Below are 14,653 nucleotides of genomic sequence, written 5' to 3' on the forward strand. Positions count from 1 at the left end.
AGCTCCGGCCGGGGAGCAGCAGCCGCGGCAGCCACCGCTCAGCCGCCGCAGTAGCAGCCGCAGGAAGCGCCGCCGCCGCCGCCGCAGTAACCGCAGCAGCAGCAGCCAGGCGGCGAGGGCGGGGCCCCGGCCCGGGAGCAGCAGCCGCTGCAGCCACCGCTCAGCCGCCGCAGTAGCAGCCGCAGGAAGCGCCGCCGCCGCCGCCGCAGTAACCGCAGCAGCAGCCAGGCGGCGAGGGCGGAGCTCCGGCCGGGGAGCAGCCGCCGCCGCGGCCGCCGCTCAGCCGCCGCAGTAGCAGCCGCAGGAAGCGCCGCCGCCGCCGCCTCAGTAGCCGCAGCAGCAGCCAGGCGGCGAGGGCGGGGCCCCGGCCCGGGAGCAGCAGCCGCGGCAGCCACCGCTCAGCCGCCGCAGTAGCAGCCGCAGGAAGCGCCGCCGCCGCCGCCGCAGTAACCGCAGCAGCAGCCAGGCGGCGAGGGCGGGGCCCCGGCCCGGGAGCAGCAGCCGCGGCAGCCACCGCTCAGCCGCCGCAGTAGCAGCCGCAGGAAGCGCCGCCGCCGCCGCCTCAGTAGCCGCAGCAGCAGCCAGGCGGCGAGGGCGGAGCTCCGGCCGGGGAGCAGCCGCCGCGGCAGCCACCGCTCAGCCGCCGCAGTAGCAGCCGCAGGAAGCGCCGCCGCCGCCGCCGCAGTAACCGCAGCAGCAGCCAGGCGGCGAGGGCGGAGCTCCGGCCGGGGAGCAGCAGCCGCGGCAGCCACCGCTCAGCCGCCGCAGTAGCAGCCGCAGGAAGCGCCGCCGCCGCCGCAGTAACCGCAGCAGCAGCCAGGCGGCGAGGGCGGGGCCCCGGCCCGGGAGCAGCAGCCGCGGCAGCCACCGCTCAGCCGCCGCAGTAGCAGCCGCAGGAAGCGCCGCCGCCGCCGCCTCAGTAGCCGCAGCAGCAGCCAGGCGGCGAGGGCGGAGCTCCGGCCGGGGAGCAGCCGCCGCCGCGGCCGCCGCTCAGCCGCCGCAGTAGCAGCCGCAGGAAGCGCCGCCGCCGCCGCCTCAGTAGCCGCAGCAGCAGCCAGGCGGCGAGGGCGGAGCTCCGGCCCGGGAGCAGCCGCCGCCGCCGCCGCGGCCGCCGCTCAGCCGCCGCAGTAGCAGCCGCAGGAGCCTCAGCCGCCGGAGGCGCAGCCGCCGCTGCCACAGTAGCCGCACCAACAGCAGCCGCAGCGGCAGCAGCAGGTGCAGCGGGCGCAGCCCCCGCCGCCGCAGCAGCCGCAGGGGCAGCCGCAGCAGCAGGCGAAGCCGCCGCTGCCAGAGGATCAGGCGCAGCAGCGGCAGCAGCCGCTGCCGGCGCCGCCGCCGCCGCCGCCTCCTCCTCCGCCTCCGCCTCCGCCTCGGCCTCGGCCTGGAAGCGATGTAGCCGCACCAGGCCCGAGCCCCGCGGGCCGCCGCTGCCGCTGCCCTTGAACCACATGAAGCAGCTCGCCAAGCAGACCGTGGGCAGGTGAGTGAGCCGTGCCGGGCGGCCGAGAGCGCGCGGGCCGGGGACCGGGGGTCGGTGTAGGGGCCCCGCGCTCCGGCCCGGCCACCCTGCCGCCCGCTCTGCGCCGGGTCCGCTGCGGGCCAGGGAGGAGGGCTGGGCCACGCACCCAGCTCGGAGCCACCGTCCGAGCGCCCGGGAACAGCGGGGCGGGCCAGCCTCCCGGGACGCCCCCCGCGCGGGTCCCCGCCGCCCATTGCCCCGCCCCGCTGAGCATCGTCCTCTGGGGTCTGGACCCAAGCTTTCCCCAGGCCTCCCCCCCACCCCGCCCCCTGCCCAGGCTCTGAGCTGTCAGCAAAGGGCCTGTCGCGGGGCTCGAACTCACGGACCGCGAGACCATGACCCGAGCCAAAGTCGGACGCTTAACCAACGGAGCCACCCAGGCGCCCCCTTTTCAGATTTTAGAAAAGTAAAAATATACATATGCTGTTACTGTATAATCCATGGTGTGCGTCAGCAGCCCTTCGTTGAATATGTTAATATTTCTAGAGTGAAAATATAAAGGTACTTCATGCTAAATGGAACACTTAAAGATTGTAAATGGTTTCATATTAGTTCAGGTCAAGTTTTGTTAGCAAATAAGTTGCCAAAACACCTTGTTTTTTAGATTTCAAAATGATGGATAAGGGCTTATGGAGCTGGTTTACTGAGTAGTAATGCTCCTATTGAGAGAGTCTGAGATGGTTTTTTGTTTTTTGTTTTGTTGTTTTGCCTTTTACTCTACGTAATGCCCCCTTACTCCAAAAAGTTAGAAACCACAATGATGTTCTGTAACTAGGGGTCACAGACTCAAGTGCCAGGCAGGTAAAATTAATAAGCGAAGGGAAGGTAGATGTAAGGCAGTAGAGAGAGGCGAGGAATAGCAAAACTAGCTCATTGCACAGGCTTGCTTGCTCTTGGCAAGTCTAGCTACCTGTGGACATGGGGAATGTGGGTGCAGGAACACCCATCTTCCCACTTTTAAGGATACTCCAGAACGCTGATCTTTTTGTGAAGTTTATCGATACTTAAGTATCAGCAGTGAAAAAGGAAAAGAAAAGAAACCGCTGGACGTAGGCCAGAGAAAATATATCTGCAAGCTTTATCTGGCCTTGGGCTGCCTGCTCTGACCTCCGGGTGCGAGACTGATTCTTACCGAATGAAAAGTTGGACCGTGGTGTTTTGGTAGTGAACGCTTTCTTGAGATGGGGATGGGACGTTTGCTTTATCATCGTTCGTTGTGCTTTACGTATATGTCACATAATTTTGCAGTCAGATGCTCTATCCCTGAGCTATACCCCCTAGTATATAATTTTGGAGCGTAAAATATTTCAAAAGAAAAAAACACTGGAGCACTGGCTTATTTTCTAGCCAGTGGGAAGTTTTCGTTCTCTTCTGTGAATTTGAAAGTTTAATGTTTATTTATTTTGGAAAAGGGAATGAGAACCCCAAGTGAAAATAGGGCCCTCTTTTTTAAAAAGTTTGAGTTAAGGGGGGTTAGATTATAATGTCCCTGCCTTTCCAGGGCCACAGTGATCTGAAGTGCCGTTGCATGTGCGCCCCCGTATTTGGACTGGGAGGTGTGCCTCATCTTCTGTCCTCTCAGACCGTATCCCTGGTCCTATCCCCATACCTACCGCCACACGGCTGATGACTTTCAACTTGATGTCTTTTTTTTTTAAGTTTATTTATTTATTTTGAGAGAGAGAGCGAGAGCGAGAGAGAGAGAGACAGAGGGAGCACACACAAGCAGGGAAGGGGCAGAGAGAGAGGAAAAGAGAATCCCAAGCAGGCTCCACGCTGTGAGGGTGGAGCCTGACGCGAGGCTCAAACTCACAAACCGGGAGATCGTGACCTGAGCCGAGATCAAGAGTCTCGGCTTAAGATCAAGATGCTTGATCAAGACTGACCCCCCCTCTGGGTGCTCCTTAATTTTATGTCTCTAGTCCTGGCATCTCTTCATCTCCAGATTGATCTTTGCCTTGAACTTCTCTATTGAAATGTCCTGCTGGAATTCAGCTCATGAACTGCATCCTCAAATTGGCCTTCTTTCCCTGTATTCCTTAGGCCGTGGGTCAGCAACCTCTGGCCTGTAGGCCAAATCCTGCCCACTGCCTGTTTTGTGAAAAAGGGTTATTGGATCACAGCCACGCACTGCAGCAGCACAGTCAAGCAGATCTCACGGTGACCGTATGGCCCACGGAGCCCATGCTATTTACCGCCTGGCCCTTTGCAGGAAGAGTTTGTGGACACCCGCCCTGGCGCACTGAATGCCGGAAACCGCATCTCCTCTGTCACCTGCGATCCCCCTCTTTCTCCTCCATCTTCTTTATATCCAGGCTCTCCCTGCCATCTGGCAGCTCTGCCTCTGGACCATCTCTGACTTGGTCTCTGCCTCTCGGTGGCCTTAGTTAGTTCAAGCTTGCGGGGTTTTTTCTTTCTTCTTTTTTTTTTTTTTTTTTAATGAAATGTACTGTCAAATTGGTTTCCATACAACACCCAGTGTTCATCCCAACAGGTGCTCTCCTCAAGGCCCATCACCCGCTTTCCTCTCCCCCCCCACCCCCCATCAACTCTCAGTTTGTTCTCCGTATTTAAGAGTCTCTTACGGTTTGAACTGTTTTTTGTTTTTTTTTTTTAACCTGGACTCACAATTGTCTTCCAACCGGCTTAGCTAGCTTGAGCTGGATTTTATCCATACGTGGGACGTCTGGGCCTCCACTTTGGTCCGACATGGCCAATCGAAATTTTAATGGTCATAGCTATTCCTCTCTAAATTATTTTCTTCTGATGACATCATGACGTTCGGAGGACATTTTATGTCGTCCTAGTATTGCTAAATTGTCTGTGAAACGATAGTGCTGTCATTGAGTTACGGTGCGGCAGATAATTTACACTGGATCGTATGTCACCGTGCGTGATATGATGAATGTCGTGTTTCACCGTTAGGCTGGTAACATTAGATGCTGTCTTGTAAAAAATCTACCTATTTTAATTTTTTCTGTTAAGGTTGAAATGAATGTGTCCCATATTTGTATTTCTTTTTTTTTTTTTTTTTTTTAATTTTTTTTTTTCAACGTTTTTTATTTATTTTTGGGACAGAGAGAGACAGAGCATGAACGGGGGAGGGGCAGAGAGAGAGAGAGGGAGACACAGAATCGGAAACAGGCTCCAGGCTCCGAGCCATCAGCCCAGAGCCTGACGCGGGGCTCGAACTCACGGACCGCGAGATCGTGACCTGGCTGAAGTCGGACGCTTAACCGACTGCGCCACCCAGGCGCCCCTCATATTTGTATTTCTTGATGAGTTTTCTGTATGTGTTATTTGGTCATTTAATTGCCAGTTGTCAATTTTGTTTTTTAATCGCCAGTTTCGGTTCAACACCTGTCTGCTGAGAACCTGTCAAATGCTGGGGTGAAAAAGATAACGGATTCCTAGGAATTTGAGTGGGGAGAGAGACCTACAAGCAGATAATTTGAATACAGCCGGTTGTACTTATTCTAGCAGGCCTTAGGAAGTATGAATGCCACATCTTGATTTATTTATACATGACAAGGTAAACAAGTTCACGTTCTTATCCTCAGGTACATTACGTAATGAGTGCAGGGACAGAATCTTGAGGGAACGCATTCACGACTAGGTACAGGTTTGATACAAGATTCAGAAAATAAAGCGGATTCTGTTGAAAATCCGACCGACCCTGTGGTTTATAGAAGAAACTGCTTTTGAATAGGAGGAGCCTCTTTGTAGCCAGTGACACGAAAGCAATATTAAGTTCATCTCAGCTCTCCAGGTTTCAAGACTCGTTTCTGAAGTCTTGCTATTCCCTGTGAATTACAGCTTATTCATTACTTGCCTAGACTCCTTCCTTTTGATTGGTCCCAGCATGGTTCTCTCTGTCCTTTCTCACAGTTCTTTTTTTTAAGTGTCTTCCTTATCAGAGATACTTCGGCCTGGTTGTCCACTTGATCTCTCCATTCATGTTTCATTAGCAGTTTTTCTATCATTTCTGAATGGGTTCGTTAAATTTCTGCCTCCTAAAGCGTTTATAGTAGAAATGGTAGACTGAGTGACCAGGTACTCAAATGAAAATAAATGTTCAGAACTGCACAGAAATTCTTCCAAGCAGTGACCAGCTCCCTGTCAGTGTGAACATTTAGAAGTCTACCAGCTTGGTACCTGCCACATGGTCGCTGGATACTTTGATGCATAGACAGGACTGGCCACTTGAACCCATGCCCGTCTGTACCTTGGGGAAATACACGAAAGTACTTCTACTTCACTAGGTACGGTGGGTGCAGGATAGATGTAGCGTGGGCGCTGGCATGGGGTCGCTGAGACGTGCCCAGGGGTCCGTGAAGCCTTCTCGGACATGGGACACCTGAATAATCTTGAGAACAGGAAGGTAGGGGTGATGGGTGGTAGAGAATTCCCAGGGAGAAGAAAAATTCTCGGGGGAAACCTAACCTAATCTTGTCCTTTAACTTCATGTTTTGTTTGTTTGCTTTAAATTGGAAAAAGGCAACGCTATCTGATTGCTAGCAGTGGAAAAAGTCTGTCCAGCTCTTATTTTCCAATGAGGTAGTGAACTAACGGCTGTTTGTAGATCCATATGTTCTTAAGTCCAGAGCAATTGTGGTGTTTAAATTCACAAGCCTCTGGATGCATTTCCATCCAATAGATAGAGTAAGTTGGTTCTTAAAAGCTTTGAAGCTCTAAAATCAGGGGACTTAGGTGGCTCATAGTTAAGTAACCAGCTCTTGATTTCGGCTCAGGTCATGATCCCACGGTTCATGGGTTCGAGCCCCATCCCGTGTCAGGCTCTGCGCTGATAGCTTGAAGCCTGCTTAGGATTCATTCTCTCTCTCTCTCTCTCTCTCTCTCTCTCTCTCTCTCTCTCTTCTCTCTCTCTCTTCTCTCAAAATAAATCAACATTAATAAACAAGGTTTAAAACCAGTGTACCCTTATTTTCTTTGCTTAATAATAACTGACAGCCATCTTTCCCCAAAATAGACAATTTTTAATTTTTTCTGCTAAGGTTGAAATGAATGTGCCCCATATGTGTCTGTGAACATCTGTGGAGGCATCATTTCTCACAGTGAAGCTTCTCATGTCCTTAATTTGCATCATGCTTGTTCATCTCCCCTTAGAACCTTTTCACTACTCTCATGGCTTTTACCTTCTTGGACACGCTAGGATGTGTAACGTTCCTCAGACAACCCCAAGATGGCAGGACTAAAACACACGAACACCTGTGGCCGTGGACGTCGACTCTTAGAGACGGGCAGTATCGATCGGCCTTTGTGCTCATCGGTGGAGGACCATTGTTCGAAAAGCTTCCGGGCCAGTTTTGGGGGATTGTGGTTTGAGGACCACTGCAGTAGAATTGGGGGAGCCCATATGTGCAGAAGGTTGAGGAAGCCAAGCTGGTGATTGAGGAGGTGTCCTGTGGTGGCAGGTGAGCCAGGACTGTGGAGGAAGGGGAAGGGACACGAGTGAAAGTCGAGTCAGGAAGCAGGAAGCGATGGCAGCAGCCTAAGGGAGAGGTGATGGCCCCCAGAGCAGGACAATGGCATGGGACTGACGTGAGAAACTAGTTAGCACCATGGCTTTAGGGGCGAAGAAGGGAGGGGTTGGCGTGATTCGGGTTACGTCTGGATGTTATTTACTGAAGTCGGTGACGCAGTGATTATTCGCTTTTCCATTCGTTTCAGATGCTTCTCTTTTTTGAACCATAGAATTCTCACACCTGCCTCGACTTTCTGTTGACTTTGTTTTCATTGACACGTGGCTTCGGGTGGGTGTGTTTGTGCGCACCGACACCACACTGTGCTAATAATAACTGTGGGTGTGTAATGTGTTCTCAATCTGGCAGAGCTGGGCTCCTTTGGCTTTCCTTTTTCAGTTGCTGTCTCCCATTTCTGTGTAGAAGTGAATTTTGGTATCGTTTCTAGTTCCTAGAAAAATGCTATGATTGTGATTGGTCGAGAGCACATTAATCCATATATTTAGTGGGTCCCTGCTATGGGGTGGGTCCTGAGAACCCAAAAATAAGTAAATCCCAGGCATTGATGGCCTGGCATATCTGTAAACTAAACTTTGGGGAGGATTGATGTCCTTTCCCATGAGCCTGGCACATCTCTTTCTACACACAAAGGTTTTCTGTGCTTCCTGAGGGCTTTGTTGTCATTGGAAGAGTGCCTGATTAGTTCAGTTGGCAAACGTGAGTGATGTTAATGTCTGTCTATATCTTTATGTACTAAATAAAGATGTGCTAAATTAGTCACAGCTGATCATTTTTGTTACTTCTTTGGATTTCTACGTATGTATTATCTATGTTTTTATTTCTCCTTTTCCTTTTCCTTTTCTTTCAGCAATTTCTTTTTCATCCCTCATGTAATTGGTTAGACTCGAAAATAATGTGTAGCTGTATAATTGTTTCTAGCAATATTGTCTAAAGGGCGTGTGATTTCACCCTAATTAGGCGTTCCAGAAATGTGGTAAGGTGAAGTCGTGTTTAAGTGCGAATGTCCTAATCTGAGTGGTTCTCAGTGGAAATCTACAAGCATTTTCCCTCTGCTTTTGGAGCCACACACCTTGTAGTGTGTCTGATGTTTGAGCCTTTGTTCCAAGGCTCAGTCATAAGATTGGCAGGCGTGTGGCTTAAAGGCAGAATACTGAATCGAGGTAGCCTAACCGTATGGAGAAAACAATCACAGTGCACTTGGACTGAGGAAGGAACTGGAAGAGAAATTTGAAATGGAGCCTATGTGGCAATAGGTTTTTATTTGTTCGTTAGTTTTAATTTTTAAAAGGTTTTTATTTTTGAGAGAGAGAGAGAAAATGTGAGCAGGGGAGGGGCAGAGAGAGAGGGAGACACAGAATCCGAAGCAGGCTCCGGGCTCTGAGCTGTCAGCACAGAGCCCAACACGGGACTCAAACCTACACATCGCGAGATCGTGACAGGAGCTGACGTCGGATGCTTAATTGACTGAGCCACCCCGGCGCCCCGGCAATATATGTTAACATAACTTCTAAAGAAGTGATCAGCAGGTCACAGGGCAGTGGACTTAACTGCAGCCTTTGACTCTTAGAACAGTCTTTAGGAATAGAAACCTTGCTCCCTGTAGATGTTACAGGGAGGTTCTGACGGCCTCTTCCCCCCCCCCCCCCCAAAATCATCCACACACACAAATTGGCAGAGAATTTCGCGGACTCCACAGACCTCTTCAAGCCCGTGGCCAAGAACCCCGGGCTAGCTCCTGGAGAGATGTGTAGTCACGGCTCCCACGCTAGAAACACATCTGTGGAGAAGCGCCGTTTACAGGTGTCTACCTCCCGTGTAGGTGGGTGGTGTTCCGCTGTTCTCCAGAACACACACTTGACGTCTGTGAGAGCCTTGCCCAGAAAAGCTGAGATGGGATATTCTCCATGATGAGATCTGGCGATCCCATGAAATTCCTTTCCCTGAATAATCTGCTTCTTTTGATAGTCAGTCCGTTCCATAATGTTTTCAAAGCTTTTAGGTGAGGGCTTAAGAAAACGAAGACTCCTGTGGGGCAGCTGGAGTCTAGTAAAGAGTAACTGGACTTGAGTCCGTGTGGTCCCCCAGCTCTCTGTCTGACCTTGGCCGCCCGAGCCTCCCGGCTGCGCTCCCACGCTGGTGAGACGGGGCTCCTGCTACCACCTGGGAACCGGCCCTGGGAGATTTAAGAAGGCGCCATGAGGTAAGGAGGCGTCAGAAGACAGGGAGGAAACAGTACGAAACAACAGGTTAGCACTGGAAAAAGCAGGCGGGTTAGATTTTACCTCACCATTAGGGGCCAAAGTCGATTCCAAACGGATGAAGAGTTTCAAGTGAAAACCCAGAACCACAGAATGGAGGAAAAGATGGAAAGTTCTTCATGCTCTGGCATAAAAGTACAGAGAATGAACAATAAAAGATAACCACGCAAATAAAACCACCATTGTGAACTTAAGCACACAAGAATTAAACTTCTGTCTGCCTATCTCATAATTAAAATTATGGCCAATGACTAGTTGGAAACAGGAGCAGCCACCACGGAGCATTAATATCTTCAATGTATAAAGCTGTGTTATCGATCAGTTGAAAGAAGTGCACGACAGGGGCACCCGGGTGGCTCAGTTGGTCGAGCGTCTGACTCTTGATTTCACCTCAGGTCATGATCCCAAGGTCATGGGATCAAGTCCCATGTTGGGCCCCACACTGAGCATGGAACCTGCTTAAGATTCTCTCTCTCTCTCTCTCTCTCTCTCTCTCTCTCTCTCTCTCCCCCCCCTCCCCCCTCTCTCTCTCTTCCTCCCTCCCTCCCTCCCTCAGTCCCTCCCTCCCTCCTGCTCTCTATCTCTTTCCCTCTGCCCCTCTCCTACACTAACCTTTCTCTCGCTCTCTCGCAAAAAAGCACACTATAGTGAGCAAATACCATGAACAGAATGCTCACAGATGAAATACAGATGACCAGTAAGTATATAAGACTCATTTCAAAATTATAACTAACCGAAGAAACCCAAAGCTCTGAGACTGCATTTTTCACTTACTAAACTGGCACAGCTCAAAATGATGATATGTTGCTGTCTTGGGAGAACTGACAAAGGCCGTCACACAGCCATACACAGGTGGGAATGTAAACTGGCATTCCTTTCCAGAAAGAAATCTGCCTTGGCGTTTTAAGAACCACTTCTAAAATTGGAACCCAAATCGTCCACCTCATCCTCCAGTCTCTTGTCTTTCTGGATTCTTTTCCTGAACAGTCCCCTTCTGTGCTTTGCTGGGTCTCTTTCCTTCTCTGACCTCAGTCAGTCACAGAGGGTGTCTTTCACATCCTTTCCAGCCGTCTGTCCAGCCGGCCTCTTTCCTTCACCTGTTGCGCAGAGCCACAGCCAGGCTCGTTCATCTGGGGCTTCTTCGCGCCTGCGTGTTGTATGTTTGTAATAGCTCTCTGTCGCCTCCCCTCCTTATCCACTGCTTTTGGGCGGCGGGGGGGTGGGGTGGGGTGCTCCTTATTCTCACTTGGATCTCCCATTCTCCCTCCGGTCTCTTCATTCTCAAGTCCTCAGTTTCCCTGCGCACCGGTGTGTCTTCCCTCCCCAGCCCTCCACGCACCTTCCACACTGTTGCCAGAAAGATCCTTCCAAAGAAAATGATTGTAACACTGCTAGCTTACGTGTGTTTGGGTGCTTACCATCTGCCAGGCCTTTTCCCAAGTGCTAGTTTTGTGTTGACTCATTTAATACCAAAATCAGTGTTGTATTATCCCCTTTTACAGGTGAGAAAACAGAGGCCCAGAGAGCTTCAGTTAAGTTGTCCCAGGTCACAGACCAGCAAGTCTATCTGCAGAGTCTACACTCTCAGCCACTTACATCATCACAACAAAAACCACATTTTGAGCTTTCTAGGAATTAGCTCGTTGCGTATATCATCTCTTTTAATCCACTCAGTTCTGGAAGTTGGAAATTCTTAATATCTCCACTTTTCTGACGAGGAAACAGGGGCACAGAGACATGAAGTAACCCGTTCATACTCACACGGCTTTTAGGTGGTGGACGGGGCTTTGACCCGCAGCAGATGTGCTCTGGGCTGTCAGTCTTAGCCACCTCACCCGCCCACAAGGGGCCAGCACCTTCTGAACTCACACTTTCATGAGTATTTTTCTGTTCTTCTGGGTTGTGGGTGGCAAAGGAGGTATACTTGTGTGGGATGTTCATGCTGCTAAGAGTGTGATGAGAAAAGACCAGCGCCTGATCAAGTGATATCCAGATGGAATGGAACGCTTTGCCCAGTAATGCTATTGAATTTCCTGTGCCAGTTGAACATGCTTCATTCTGTTTTCCCTCCTGCCTTTGTAGGCGTTGATCGTATAATTGGGGATTTTTCATAAATCCTTAGGAGCACAACTACCATAGTAATATGTTATAGCACAACAGCTTGTCTCCACCAGTAGGTTCCTGAAATTATCCAGGGTAGGAAAATTCTCTCGTGAACTTAAGACATTATCGGAGACATTTTCGTTTCAGGTGACCGGGTAAATACGTGTGTATTTCTTCTCTCTCATTACAGTCCACTGAAACGTTAGGTATTAAAAAAAAAAAAATCTGGGAATTAGAAAAGATGGTACTAAAAGCCATTCAGAAAAAGTCCCAGATGACTGATTAAGAAGCAGCTCTGGGGCTGTTTTATTTGTTTGCTCATTGTCCAAGGCAGGACAATAGGATGTAAGAAAATCCTCAGAAAGGCTAGTACATCCATTAAAAAAAAAAAACAAAAAAAAAAACAAGCTACTGAGAAAAAGGTACAGAGTTTTTGGCAATTAAAAAATCTGTCACCAGTTCATAAAAAGTCTTAGGACACTAAGGAAAGAAACGGTCTTTGGAAAAGCAGTGAAGCAAGTTTCTGTGTTCTTTGATTTCTCAGGATATAGGACTCCCCCAAAAGTACATCGTCAGGAATAGCACTCATAAAACAGGCCATTACACAGTCAGAGGAGCGTCCCTCCTCTTCCTGCAAGCCTCCCGTCCTATTAATGTGACGAAGTCACGTTGACGTTCACACGAAAAGACTGCTGTCTTTTAGCCTTCCTGGCAGCCCTAAAGATTTTTTTTTTTTTTAATCCCAGTGGTTCTTAACCGGAAGCAGTTTTGCCGTTCTCCTCACCCCCTGATCTGGCAGTGTCTCCAGATGGTTTTGCTTGTCCCTGCTGGGGAGAGGGGGACATGTTGCCACTGGCTTTTAAGCGTGTAAGGGCCGGGGATGCTGTTAACATTCTACAGTGTTCTGGACAGCCCACAGGAAGGAATTATTTAGACCAAAATGTCAAAAGTGCCAAGGCTGGGAAATAGTGAACCGTAAATTGCCAAGCCTACTTGCAACCAGAACTTTTCCTTAATCTCCCAAGATGTCAGAGACCTAAGAAATTAAAGCTGCAAGCTGAAAGTTGGCAGTCTTCTCTTTATGCTAAACTATCCTCATACTTTACTAGAAAGTAGATAAATCTCTAACAAACACTTCTTATGCCTGATGTGCCCGCAGAGTGAAGCTTAAGGCGTGACATCAAGAATAACATTTAGCCTGGGGGAAAAAAAATATCCGTAGTTGGACGGTTTGGTACATCTTTCCGTCGTCACTGTCAGTCTGTCTGGTTCTCTTTCCCAGGGTGCCCGGGTGCAGTCTCACAGCCCTCCTTTGACCGGGACTGCAGACAGCCGTGACGAGTCAGTGCTGGCATCATCCTTCCCTAAGAGCTGTCCCCACCCAGACTGGTCCGGTATAGATGGCAGATGCCTAGATTCTTTCCTTCTCCGCCTCCCTCTCCCTCCCCTCCGCACAACCGTGCCGTGGTGAGGTCTTCAGGAGATGAGATCTCTTTAACCTTTGTCTCTTTGATAAATGTCATTATTTTAGGGTTGCCTGGCTGGCTCAGTTGGCAGAGCACACGACTCTTGATCTTGGGGTCGTGAGTTCGAGCCCCACATCGGGTGTAGAGATTACTTACAAAAACGTTACTAGTTTTGTCTTCATCTTTGAAATATTGGCATTTGGTGTGCAATTGCAGGTTGACTGGTTTGTTTCTTTTTTTCTTCCTTTAGCACTTTAAAATGCCACTCTATTGTCCCTTGGTCCTAGTGTTTCTGATGATGAGTCAGCCGTCATTCCTCGTCATTCCTGTGTCGCTCCCCTCCACGTTAAGTGCCTCTTTTTTTTTTTTTTTTTTTTTTTCTGTCTGCCTTCAAGATTTTCTCTTTCTCTTTCTCAACACTTCAACCTTGATCCTTTTAGGTGTGTTGTTCTCTGTGTTTATCCTGCTTGGAGTTCTTGGAGTTCTGAATAAGTGGATTGGTATTGTTCATTAAATTTGGATACTTCCCAGCCATTGTGTATTGAGTAGTTCTCTGCCCCACTGTTGTTGGATATTGTTCCAATTTTCTTCCTCTCTGTATTTTCATGTGGATCATTTAAAAAAATTTTTTTCATGTTTTTATTTTCGAGAGAGAGCATGAGTGGGGAAGCGGCAGAGAGAGACAGAGACAGAGACAGAGACAGAGAGACAGAGGGAAACACAGAATCCAAAGCGGGCTTCAGGCTCCGAGCTGTCAGCACAGAGCCCGATGCGGGGCTCAAAGCCACAAACTGTGAGATCATGACCTGAGCCAAAGTCAGACACTTAACTGGCTTGAGACGCCCGGGTGCCCCTCGTTTGGATAATTTCTTTCAACTTCCAAACCTCCGATGAAACCCCTCATCTACTCATTCATTCGGTCCGCCTTTTTCACTAGATGCTTTAAGGTACTTACTGTAATTAAGTTCCTGCAAAATAATTCCAACATCTCGGCCGTCTTTGGATCTAGTTCCGTTGACTGTGTGTCCTGAGAACGCCTAGTTTCTATTTTTCTCCTGTGGTGAGTTTTGACAGGATGCCAGCCACGTGTAGACACTGAGAGTGCCACACCTCTGGTGTCAGGCTGGTCGCGCAGGCACTCAGCTCTGCTGGTCTGTTGTTGCAGGAGTCTGGGCTTTGCTGCGGCTCTGGGCGCATTCAGTTCGCCACAGGCTTCCGCTTATTTGAGGGTCGGATGAAAATGTCTCCTTTGGCAGCTCTTGTTTATCTCAGTCGTCCCGCCTTACCCCCAAACTGAGTAGGACCTGTGTGCTGCCTCAGGAGAGCTAGAACTCTCCTCAGCTCTCGTGCCCTCCCTACGGTAGTGGACCAGTGCCCGATACTCATTTTGAGGTGCAGAGGCCGGCAGGGACCGCTCCTCCTCTCGGTCGTTCCCAGCGCTCTTCAGCAGGCTCTGCCTGTCTGAGCCTCGGATGGTCCCAGGGTCGGGGGTGTCGTCAGCTGTCCCTTGCCCTCCTTCAGTGGTGGGCGGCCATGACCTCCCGCTCCCCCTCAGACTCCAGCAGGCCCCACACACCCAAGCCTTAAGAGGGGTTCCGGGGCCCGGGGTTCTCCCACCCCCGTCATCGCCTTGGGTGTGTTCTTCCCGCGCTCTCTTTCCCACCTCCGTCCTCACTGCCTTCACGTACCCTTCCTCAGCACCCAAGCTTCTAAATCCAGCTCACGGAGTAGGTCTCAAGAGCCATCACCAGTTTCAGAAAACCTTCCTGCTCTCTCAGGCCTGCATCAGATGCCCTCCCATCA

The 14,653-nt window shown here is 50.4% G+C and overlaps 1 protein-coding gene across 2 annotated transcripts in view; it reads left to right on the plus strand.

Annotated features, from left to right (window-relative positions):
- Positions 1-1,367: 1,367 nt before the first annotated feature.
- ARHGAP17 (Rho GTPase activating protein 17) overlaps positions 1,368-14,653 on the plus strand; it is a 160,699-nt gene continuing 147,413 nt past the window's right edge. The window contains exon 1 of one of the 2 annotated variants that reach the window (XM_058710337.1): positions 1,368-1,480. In XM_058710337.1, coding sequence (XP_058566320.1) covers positions 1,449-1,480 — 32 coding nt within the window. In that variant the 5' untranslated portion in view covers positions 1,368-1,448. The remainder of the gene's footprint in view (positions 1,481-14,653) is intronic. The other variant, XM_058710339.1, reaches the window with a different exon arrangement.

Source organism: Neofelis nebulosa, chromosome 18 (genome assembly GCF_028018385.1).
Source record: "Neofelis nebulosa isolate mNeoNeb1 chromosome 18, mNeoNeb1.pri, whole genome shotgun sequence".
Lineage (NCBI taxonomy): Eukaryota > Metazoa > Chordata > Mammalia > Carnivora > Felidae > Neofelis > Neofelis nebulosa.